This window comes from Haliotis rufescens, unplaced genomic scaffold (assembly GCF_023055435.1).
Source record: "Haliotis rufescens isolate VD_foot unplaced genomic scaffold, xgHalRufe1.0.p SCAF_4, whole genome shotgun sequence".
Classification (NCBI taxonomy): domain Eukaryota; kingdom Metazoa; phylum Mollusca; class Gastropoda; order Lepetellida; family Haliotidae; genus Haliotis; species Haliotis rufescens.
The window spans coordinates 61204851-61217280 of NW_025964112.1; the positions used below are offsets into that span (position 1 = coordinate 61204851).

Consider the following 12430-nt stretch of genomic DNA (forward strand, 5'->3'; position numbering starts at 1 on the left):
CAACCTAGGTGTCATATCCTCATTCGAACAATACTCTCATAAATCTGTTAATCTGTTCCTACTCAATCCTTGATATAATGTATGACAGTAGTAAGTTATAGGGGCATACATCCGGTACATTATATACGTTCACGTGGAAATAAATAAACCCTTGAAAGAAAGCGGTTTTTTGGCGTAGATCAGCTGTTGCCAGGGTACATAGCTGCGTATAATGCGTGAGTGAGTGAGTTGGGTTTAACGCCGCTTTAAACAGTATTCGAGTTATATCACGCCGTGTCAGCTTGATGTGGAAGGAAAGCCCGAAGTGATGCAGGTTTTAGAGGTTTACCACTTTGGTGAAACCCACGAGCACGGGTATAGTGCTGACAAACCTAGAAACATAATCGGGATTCGAACCCACGATCATAGGTTTCTGGCGTGCCCAAGGGACGCAACTCTTCATAGCGAACTCGATGAGAGAAACATGATATTTCACGAGACAATCAAATATTCCCTATATATTATCTATAAAGGCTCAGATATATGTGAAATTATTTTCAGTAATTCCCACTGAGTATTATAACAATTGTTCCATTGTTTTCTTTGTCTGCAAAGAGGCCCATAGCAACCTGACGTTATGTGAACGCATTGTTGCAAATAATTAAAGATGACGTCATCACCTGTTCATGAAATCCTGACATTTTATGTGACGTTCCAATAATAGACATCAGGAAACCCAATATGTTTCTACATTTTCTCAGAATCGTTGACTTCATTGATGCATGTCATCGTATCCCAAATGCGTGGATTGATGCTCATGATATCAATCACTGGATTGTCTGGTCCAGACTCGAATATTTACATACAGCCGTTATATAGCTGGAGCGTTGCTGAGTGCGGCGTTAAACAACTAACAAACAAACACACATTGTGTTATTCATTTCATAGACATGTGGGGCGGTCGGATAGCCAAGTGGTTAAAGCGTTCGCTCGTCACGCCGAAGACCCGGGTTCGATTTCCGACATGGGTACAATGTGTGAAGCCCATTTCTGGTGTCCCCCGCCGTGATATTGCTGGAATATTGCTAAAAGCGGCGTAAAACCTCACTCACTCACTCTCTCACTCACTGTCTCACTCACTCACTCACTCACTCATAGAAATGTCAGTAATTGTTGAAATGTGGCAGTGATACTTTGTACATACAAGTTAGTTTTGATTTCTATTTTAGCCCTAGTTTTATACACATCTATTTCAGATATGGATTGGGGCGGCCGGGTAGCCTAGTGGTTAAAGCGTTCGCTCGTCACGCCGAAGACCCGGGTTCGATTCCCGACATGGGTACAATGTGTGAAGCCCATTTCTGGTGTCCCCCGCCGTGATATTGCTGAAATATTGCTAAAAGCGGCGTAAAACCATACTCACTCACTCACTCAGATATGGATTAAGTACACAGTTTATTTACTATGTCTTACTTTTGCCATATAAGTGTATTTCAGCTTAAACATTAATAACATAGCTTATCTGTTTCATTCAGTCCATTATTTTTCCAGCCATTATTAACCAAGCCACTTGATGCTTTTCACTCACAGCACTTAATATCCCACCCTGCGCTCAGACTGCTCTATTGTTCTCTGGGTCAGTCACAGCTGACCACGGGTATACGTTTGTTCGCTTGTGATCTGGGACAGTTGCCAGATTGCATTTGAAGTATATGCATCAGAGTCATTTTCGTGTATATTCTTGGATGGATCTTGTGTTTGGAATAATATTCATGGATAAAATGGATGTGTGTTAATTTTATGGATTTGAAGGTTAGTTGTAGTATATTTCTTGGTGATGTTTTATATGTATTTGTGTATTTCTAATTCTTCAATAAGACGTGCTAGGTTTATTATTCAGGTTGTGTTTTGAATTCACAGTTCAGTGTATTCTGGTTATGTTTATTTAATTTGATAAAATATTATAAAGCAGTTTCTTTAATTGATAAATAGTTAATAGCCTAGGCTATTATCATCTTAACTTTAACATTAAGTAAGTAAAACTAAACCCTAAATAAACTCATAGTAATTTTATATCACATTAAGGTTATTGCGATAATTATGTTAAATGTATGCATATGTGTTAAAGTGCATTATTTAAATTATTGATAAATCCTTGTTTTAAATACCTATTTTACTTATGTGTTGTGGAAAGTTATAGTGTAAATAGTATCTGCATGAGTTTATACTTTGTCAATGCAGATGTAACTGGCACTAACTTAGAAGACTTGGTAACCCAGCACGGGTTTCACCAATCTGGTGTGTGTTGTTTATGAGTGAGTGAGTGAGTATGGTTTTACGCCGCTTTTAGCAATATTCCAGCAATATCACGGCTTCACACATTGTACCCATGTCGGGAATCGAACCCGGGTCTTCGGCGTGACGAGTGAACGCTTTAACCACTAGGCTACCCGACCGCCCCTGTTGTTTATGTGTTATTTATGAATGTATATATGCTGACGTCATATATCTTTGTAATCATCACGTAGTATTGTACCTGCCTAATGTTATGACAGTATACAGGGTTTATATTTAGTTTAAATTGATTGTGGCATCATAAGCATAAATGTTACTGTATCATTGTCAATATAGTTTTGAACAGGTTACTTACTACACATGTAACATAGGTTTCTCGCTATTTTAAGTTCATGTAATTGAATGTCCATTAGATTTATGGCCATGATGTATAACAATGTCAATGTTCTATGTCTTTTGAATAGGTCTCCAACAACCCATGCTTGCCGTAAAAGGTGACTATGCTTGTCGTAAGAGGCGACTAACGGGATCGGGTGGTCAGGCTCGCTGCCTTGGTTGATGCATGTCATCGATCCCAATTGCGTGACTCGATGCTCATGATATCAACAAGTGGATTGTCTGGTCCAGACTCGTTTACTTACAGACCGCCGTCATATAGCTTGAATATTGCTGAATGCGGCGTGAAACAACCAACCAACCAATCTATGTCTTTTGTGCAGTATGTCATATTATTTATACATGGTTTTAGGGCGTTTTTCACCTTTCACATTTCTCTTCTGAGAGAATAAACAGCCACCAGCTCACACCCTGTAGCCATTTGTTGTGTGCCGTTACCACCCCGACAACTAGGTGCTGCTACAGAAAGAAATCTAAATAATTGTAATTGAGAATTGCAAAGGGGATTGACAATAATTTGCATTCCTAATTTTAAGGTGCCTTGGCGTAATGGTAAGTGCGTTCGCTCGTTGCGCTGAAGGCCCGGTTCGATCACCTACATGGGTAGCATTTGTGCTCAAAAAGTGGCGTAAAAACCATACTCACTCACTTACCTCTAACACAGCGTGACAGATAACGTTAGTAGAATTTCAAAATATTGTCCAAATTGTGTTTGTTGTTTAACGCCGCACTCAGCAATATTCCAGCTATGTGACGGCGGTCTGTAAATAACGAGGCTGGACCAGACAATCCAGTGATTGATATCATGAGCATTGATCTACTCAACTGGGATACAATGACATGCATCAACCAAGTCAGCGAGCAAGACAACCCGATCTCGTTAGTCGCCTCTTGCGACAAGCGTTCGTTGCTGAAGACCAATTCTAACCCGGAATCTTCCCGGAACTCAAAGAAATGAAAAACATACTGACATACCGCTATCGAAGAATGGAACAGGGGGCATACTAAAGCATCATTCGTATAGGGCATAATATAACAGCACTGTAAAGTACAAATGTCTTGTATAGCTTGACTCATCTCGGTTCACGGTGTATGGAATCAATCTCGTGTGTCGGGTTGTGATATATGCTGTTTTGTGTTCAATATCTATAAATTATAAATTGGATTTATTACCAGCCCTGTGCCAGGTACGCATCTAACATCATGACAGGCACTTGAGTTTCCTTCACTTGCAGCATTTCGCTGTGCTGAGTTGCGTCCCTTAGGCGTACCAGAAACCTATGATCGTGGGTTCGAATAAGCGAATCGACCTGATTATGCTTCAAGGTTTGTTAGCAAATACATCCGTACCTGTCTGTTCCACCAAAGTGACAAACGTTTAAGACCTGTATTACTTTGTGTTCCTTCCCTATAAGGTGACACGCCAGGATATAACTGAAATACTGTTCAGAGCGACGTTTAACCAAACTCACTATCTCATTATTACTCAGAGACAACGTTTCAGCTTAACGCGGGCGCTAGGAACCACGTCTCCAGACCACAGGAACTCGATGATAGCGTGTACAGCATATTATATTCGTATAGAAAAAAATCACACCCGTCCATGTACATATAGACAAGGAGTGACACCCGCAATCTTGGCCCTTTATCAAGATTTCACACTCGTTTCGAATCATAGCTCGATATCGCATGAAATATGAATGTCACTTATTTCAACCTATTGGTACTTGCTAACCAAACCATAGGCTACACAATCATGTTCATCTGTGGTCACCTTACCTCGTATTTATTTTAAAGCAACCATCAAATCTCAGCTCTACGCTTCGCCGCTGAGGTCAACAAGAAAAAGGTTGCTGGAAAATTACGGCGCTAAAAGGGCTTGAACTGAGCAAACGTTTCTGTTCGAAAATTTTTTTTATTCAAGTAAAATCTCCTTACAAACAGAAGTAGCTCTTACGCCTGAAATGAATTAAACATTAAGATTAATACACTAAATATCCCCGTAGCATAACTAATCACGTGTAGTGTTCCGCTGTTGGAGGGAGGGGCTGCGGTAGGACACTGAACTTGACCTACAGTGCTCCCTTCATTGTGTCTTTTAGTGGGACTGTGTCCGCCATTATTATAATCATCAGGTTCCGGACACGACTCGCTCCACCCGGGCCGTTCATTGGCGTTCTCCCGCTGTAGCCAATCAGCCAGCGGTTTAAAATACTCTCGAAGTGGGCCAGCATCCATTTTTCTCTGCCCTGTGATAGCCTCCATGGCTTCCGGCCAAGGCTTCGAGGCACCCATCTTCAATACATCTCTGTAAAGAAAGAACCATTTTCAGAACACGTCATACGCTTTCCTTTTTACATTGTACGTCGTCACGTCAGTAACTGAATGTAAATCTCTTTGGTTGTGCCTTTTTCTTTACCATTAGGCTTCTCCTATTCTAGTTCACTTGGCCACAGGGACCTTGAACTGCAATTTCTCAAAGAAAGAACAGTCCATTTGCAAAAGTATTAACAAAAAGCCTCCAGTGAAGTTTAACTGTGAAGGGGTTAAGTACGATATAGAGGTCGACGCAAGCGATATTCCAGCAATCATGTTGACATGATTTGAGCAAGTATTGGATGGCTTACCTACATCCAGGATATCCCTATGACAGCTATTCAGCATACTTGTTCGAACTGATTAGTATCCTATAATATTTTGAAGCATTAATAACCATTAGAAATTTATTAATTTGAAACTATATTTATGTTTAGGACCCTCTTAAAGTTATAGGGCGCATCACTGAGCCTGGCAATACCGACATGTATATATGTCCTTTTCCATCCAAAAGAGTGTATATACTTTTACAATATCATTTACAAATAGTTATATTTAATCATACGACAATAGACGACGCACTTAGAGCACGAATATGACTCTCACATGCCCCATGTGTTACAGTGTTACGGGTGGCCCAGTCGTCTAAGGCGCCGCGATTCGCTGTGCAGAGTTGCGTCCCTTGGGCACGCAAGAAACCCCGATTGTTTCTATGTTTGTCAGCACCATACCCGTGCTCGTGGGTTTCACCGAAGTGGTAAACGTCTGAGACCTGCATCACTTCTGGCTTTCCTCCCATATTAAACTGCCACGCCGTGATATAACTGGAATAATGTTAAAAGCGGCGTTAAGCCGGGACTGACAACCTTGACCTACCCGAGCAGTTTGCCTGCCGCTTTAGACTGGTAGATGTCGCACTTGTGCAGCGGCCCCGTCTGATTGGCTGCCTGGCACAGCGCCTTGTGAAACTGGAACTGGATGACGAAACTCACGAAGTATCTGCAATATGTAGAGTTGGTTTAAACGCTTTTGCTTCACTGAACGGTCAGTATAATACGGATATAATCATGGTTAATATCGATGTAACGTTTTATCACTGTAATTGAACCATTGCTGGCAACACTTAATTTCTTCTTCCAACCGAAGGCGTGTCAACGTACCCCGACTGTGTTCACAATATCAATTTTTATTTAGACTTGATTATCTACAGGCGCCGTCAAATTGCTGGAATACAGCGTTAAACAATATACACGCAAATGTGTGTTATAATTTCGATTGAGAAAAGAAGGTATCCATTCACAACAAAAACGTCCCGAGTTCATGTCTCTGGTTTCTCAACTAGCTTGCAGCTTAAAGCTTTAAAGGAGATTTACAGTAAACTATAAACATGGGATTAAATCATTTATAAAGCATTTTAAAACAAGTATCTTGAAGGAAAAAATCCTAAAGGCAATATTGGTGACAAACAAAGTTAAAAGCATCTCGTAACCCGGAAACAATAGAGTTGTCATCACGTGACGTGACGTCATAGTGGAGAGTTGACTTGCACACGATCTCTGTTTATGTTTAGTGTTTGGTAGATTACTCGCGTTCGTCATACCATCGATTATCGCTCAGTAACCTTACACACATTCGTCCATATCGATATGAGCCAGTGGTTAGTCAAAATAGTCTTGACATCAGTGAGGAAATCGAGGAAGCACTACCGAGTGAAGACGATCAGTCTGATGTGAACACGGAGAACACATTCTGGTGTTAAACGTTATCCTCAGTGTAAAGGTGTTTTATATTCATTTTTTTTATAATGAGTACTCAATTAATTTCAAGGCTTACAGATACTGTGCACACAGAAGATTCTCAACTTCAAGTCCAGTTTATAAAAGACGTCCCACAAAAGAGGCTGCCAACCCCCTATATTTACTATTGTTCGACATTTCTTCAGTAATTGTACTTGAAATCGCGTCCTTTTCTCAATACTTTTGAGATTCTTGTTGAGTAGTATTCTGGTTTCAAGGATGAGCAAATGAGACTCATGAGAGTGAAAAAATTGGATGGTATTCGGGATTCAGGGGAGGAGGGGGTTGGCACCCTTAAAAAATAAATAAATTACGAGATACCTTTCCTGCAGAATCTGGGTGAGGGTTTCAAGTAAGACCATGAACTGAATATGTGAATTTATGTGCACCAAAATTGTGTTTGTTTGTTGTTTAAAGCCCCCGTTACACTATCAAAAACTTTGATAAAAAACTTGGTCAAAGAAAATTTTGACCAAGTGTTCTTGGTCCAAGTTGGGCTGTTTACACTCATCAAAGTTTTGTACAGGCCGTCAAAATGTTGGTGGGAATTATCTTGCCAAGGTGGATGCTACTGACGAAGAATTGTTTGCCGTTGTCATTTGTATTTTGTGTACCGCCATGTTGAGAAGGCGGCGTTGGGGAGGGCAAAGGTATTTGGTCCCGAGAATGACTGCTCTTTGTTTAAACAAATCAATTAATCTCATCAGTCCAAAATAGTTGACTCGTGTTGAGTTGACTATATGCACTTCCGGTTGAAAAGGGGTAAATGTTCCTTGCAGTCTGATTGGCTACATTAAATCAACGTCATCAAACTTTGATCAAAGTTTAACGAGAAATAGGATCGGTTTCTATTCCATCACAGTCTCGTCAAAAACTTTGTCAAAGTTTTTGATGGCATGTTACACTATAAAAAAATGGTCAAAATGGACTTTGACCAAGTTTTTGATCAAAGTTTTTGATAGTGTAACGGGGGCTTAACGCCGCACTCAGCAATATTCCAGGTATATGACGGCGGTCTGTAAATAATCGAGTCAGGGCCGGATAAGCCAGTGATTGACATCATGAGCATCGATCTACGCAATAAAGATATGATGCCATGCATCAACCAAGCCTGACCACCCGATCCCGTTTGTCGCCTCTTAGGACAAGCATGGTCGCCTGTTACGGCAAGCATGGGTTGCTGAAGATCTATTCTGATCTTCACGTGTCCAAAATTGTGTCAAATATATAACCTTTGCATGGAGTCTGATCAATGTGCATGGCCCTTTGTAATGGTTGTAAGAGGGTAGTCAGTCATGGAAATCTATGTAACAATGAATGCTAAATTTATTTTCGTAACCAAGTTTATTTAGTATGTTTGAAGAACTAGAACATCCCCATGTCCACATAATACCCAATTGTGCGTGTTCAATACGCGGAAAATAACGGAAAATTACTTCATTGTCATATAGATTAATGCACTGTAAACGAAACAAAATGGCGGACGTCTCTCTACTGTGACGTCAGAGGCACAGCTCGGCCTCCAGCTAAGATGACAATATGCATGCGCGCTGGTTGTTGGGATCCGGGCAGTTGTTTACTGCTTTGTAGATAACAATGAAATCAAAACATAATTTTCTTTTGGTGTAAATATGTACTTTGTAAGACTATCTAACATGTTTAAAAAAAATATCAATAAATCTCTTTTAAGTCGCTTTTAAGACAGAAAAACGAAATTGACTTGTTAATTGAATATTCATTTATTGATCTGTAGCAGCCTTTTCATCTAATACTGTTGTGTACTGTCACCACTCTATATGTTTGGGACATACATTATGTGTTGGGGTATATTATTTACCTAGAAATCCGCGAAAACACACACACACACACACACACACACACACACACACACACACACACACACACACACACACACACACACACACACACACACACACACACACACACAATCTTCCACTTCTAGCATCACCTTGAATACAGCATTACAAATGATTATATTTTTAATCATATGCACATAGTTACAAAAATATAGTTAACAAAAGTGCTACAAGCGCAACTAATTTTACAAATACAACTGCTGATGCTGACAACAGTTCCACAAACCCTACTTCTACGATTGTCCACTTACTTTTACAACAACAGCTGCCGCGGCAACCATTACCTCCAGTAGCAGTCGTTGGGGTCAAGTACATCAATAGATTTACAGCTTCACGTTAGCATATCAGGTAATAACCATTTATTTCATTCGCAAGGGTACTAAAGTATAAATATCGGGTATGTTTACGATACAATCAACCGTGTTCCTACCTGATATACGGAGTGTTATCGGGAATGTGGTATTTAGCACCTGGGTCAAAATCGTCATCCGAGGGCACAACAGGGGGAGATAACCCCTGATATTTACACCTGAAAACATAAAATATAAATCTGCTGTGATATAGTTTTTTTTATACACTTTTCACATTATTACGTTATTTAAGTTAACAAATAGATTACCGCCTCATATGAATGTGCATCGTATAATGAACTTCAGCAATGGCTTAATCGGTGCCCATGACCTTCGGTGTGACTTGGAATTGACAAATTTATCTCCTTCCCAACGACTGTGACCCCCTTCTGATTCTCAATCTGATTCTGATAGGCTACACGTTAAATGTCTAGGGACAATAGCTGAATTCTGTGTTGGTCTGAAATCTGATATGCTTAAAGTTTGTTCATGTCACCTTAGATCCCACCACTTCTTGTTATATTCTGAAGGTTGCGTCTCCCCACTGAACACACTCCACCGCCATTGGTCAATCAGGTAGCCGAACGGAAGGAAGGCGATCTTCTCAAGGGCAGTCTTCAGCAAGAAGTTGATGTCATCAACTGTAGACGAGAATACGTATTACCATCACACCTTCATGTCGTAGAAAGTAGTTCTACTAACTGTTTACGCCACCTTTAGCAATATTTATGTCATCAAGTATTCGGTGGCTGTATTGGTTAATCTCATAAGTATTGAAAGTTTATAAATTTATTGTTAATGTCAAACGTCTTCTTTGAGATTTCATCCAGAACAACGTTAACTGGAGTGGTCAGGGAGTGGTGTCAGACATACATAACACACTCATACGCGGCTGCAGTGTGGCACTCTACCAAATAGCCTTAAACATTAAATGACAAGTATCAGATACTTCCATTAAGATTTACAATAGATATCTCCAACTGATGGGATTATGTTTTATAACCTATTGTGTGGATATTATAAACGTCCATACTTGGAGCCATAAATCTAAGACAATATAACCCACAATTCCTGAACCAAACTCAAAATAGTTCCCAAACCCACTGTGGAGACCTGCTGTTCTAACCAGGTCACAAACAAACAAAGGACCGATTCAAAGCTCTCCCACCCGCAGACTTACGTTCGTTGTCTTCCACTTTGTCAAGGAGGCCGATCTTGTGCAGGTGGGCGGGTGTGGCCGCCGACAGCGCCATGGTGTCGCCTATGGCCTCATGGAATCCTGACAGGTAACAGGGAAGGTATATTGTATGGGACTCATCATGGTAGGGTCGGTCGGTGGTTTGTGCATTTCGCACGAATTTGACATTTTTAGGTCGAGGTCAACGCGGGTTCGTTTCAAACGCATCCATCATAGGAAAATGATAAGTATTACAAACAATACAAAATAAAACTTCTTTAGGTATTATAAATAAAGATTTAATAACGTCATCATATTTATCCGCAATATAATCGTATGAACTTTAAAGCTGTGATTGTCTATCCAAGCTATATATTTATTTATTTATTGTATCAATACTATATTTATATATCATTTTTGCACATGCTGTCTTATCACCATTCTCGTCTTTCAGTAATATGTGTGATGTTTTGTCTCGGAATAATACGCTAAATTGCCGGGGACAAATACAGGCATTAGACCTCCATGACGTATTACTTTCTCATAAAAATCTGATAATGAAATTTGAAGAAAAGCAAAACCCTGCAGGTGTGTGACTTATATACCTGAGTTAGCCCCGTCCCTGAATGCCTGAGGCTGGTGCATGTACTGCATGTAGTACTCGATGTGTCCCATCTCGTGGTGGATGGTGATCAGGTCAACCATGTTTATGTCCGTGCACATCTTGATTCTAGTGTGGCGATACAGACATATGTTATTACATATGACACGATAATTCTTTCTCTTATGTGCTTGTTGAAAACAGTTGGAGACAATTATACTTTCAGCACTTGGTTCTGATAATCAATTTTTCATTTGGTACAAATGGAAGAAGTGTATGTTTTCCATTCTTAATTTTTTATTTATTTTTTAAAACTTGATCTTCCTACAAATTAATCTGTCCCCTACGTCCGTGTCTGTAGGGGGCAAATCTGTCTTAACAGATGCTTCAAGCATATGGAGGTCAAGCTTGGATTTTAATTAACGAAAACGTCAGAAAAAACATTCATCAATTATTGAACAAGCCATAACCTGCAGAAATAGAACTGCGAATGAAGAATGTATTATATACATAGATGTAGAAATGTATTAAATGCATATAATGTGTCATAATAACGTTATTGGAAGCCACACCCCACTCATCATCCCTACCACCCCCACCCCCCGAATAGCGATCTGATCAGCTTTGCGAATATGTTTGTTCTCAATAGAGTTGTTCTCATGGCAGATGCCCACATAGTACTACACACCTAAAGTCCTTGGCGTTATAGAAGTCCCAGGCCGAGGGATGGCAGACGACCTCCCGTCCGGCCGGCTTCCTTATCATGGAGTCCGTCCAGAACGAGTCCACCATCTTGTTGAGTCCAAGGGACACAAAGAAACTCTCCGCAGTTCGGAACATTCGTTCTACCGTGTATTTCTGAAAGCAGGAAGTGACACATTCAACACTGGAGAGGTATTAAAAAGCACCGCAGAATTATTGTCTGTTGAGTAAGCCGTGGAGGAAGTGGCGTCAACATTGCTTAGCCTCAGGCATGTCTCATGGCCATGAACGTTCTCCCTCCTAAAACATTGTAACTCGACAGATTGTGTAAACTATTATCTATTTAACACTATCAGACCCGACATGTTCCCCGGAAGCGAAATACCTTCTGAAAGCAACACCTTACACATACATGATCCTATATTACCATAAATGAAAATCATCATCATCATTATCATCATCCCTACAACTACATCATCATCATCATCATCACATCACCATCATCACCACACCACCACCATCATCATCACACCACCACCACCATCACCATCATCATCATCAGTAGCAGAAGTATTGTAAATACCCCTGGTCCCTTGTTTAGTTGTCTACCTTTGGGTGCTGGCGTTTTATAGCCCGATTTCTATTTTGTTTTGTGTTAGAGATCAAACTTTTAAGTGTTTCACTCACTCACACCTCGGTTCACTCACTCACTCACTCACTGACCACTAACTATGCCTGGTATTCCTGACAGTGACGAGTTACCTGCTCCTTCATCTGCGGTGTGATGTCCACACTTGACCTGTTCTTGTAGGGTTGGACGATGTCGAATATGTTCTCCATGGTCTGCCCCCACATATTACCTGTACAAATCAGGATACACGTACAAGTATGTGTGATTTCTTAAAGTAAGAAATAGGTTAAGGCATTCTTCCGGTTAGGTA

General features: G+C 40.3%; 1 protein-coding gene across 1 annotated transcript in view; it reads right to left on the bottom strand.

Moving 5' to 3' along the window:
• Window positions 1-4565: 4565 nt before the first annotated feature.
• Window positions 4566-12430, bottom strand: part of LOC124116103 — a 64317-nt gene continuing 56452 nt past the window's right edge. Inside the window, exons 54-61 of the mRNA XM_046477329.2 lie at window positions 12252-12349; window positions 11476-11645; window positions 10792-10916; window positions 10190-10288; window positions 9506-9650; window positions 9090-9188; window positions 5863-5985; window positions 4566-4978 (exon numbers count right to left, since the gene is read on the bottom strand). Coding sequence (XP_046333285.2) covers window positions 4624-4978; window positions 5863-5985; window positions 9090-9188; window positions 9506-9650; window positions 10190-10288; window positions 10792-10916; window positions 11476-11645; window positions 12252-12349 — 1214 coding nt within the window. The 3' untranslated portion in view covers window positions 4566-4623. The remainder of the gene's footprint in view (window positions 4979-5862; window positions 5986-9089; window positions 9189-9505; window positions 9651-10189; window positions 10289-10791; window positions 10917-11475; window positions 11646-12251; window positions 12350-12430) is intronic.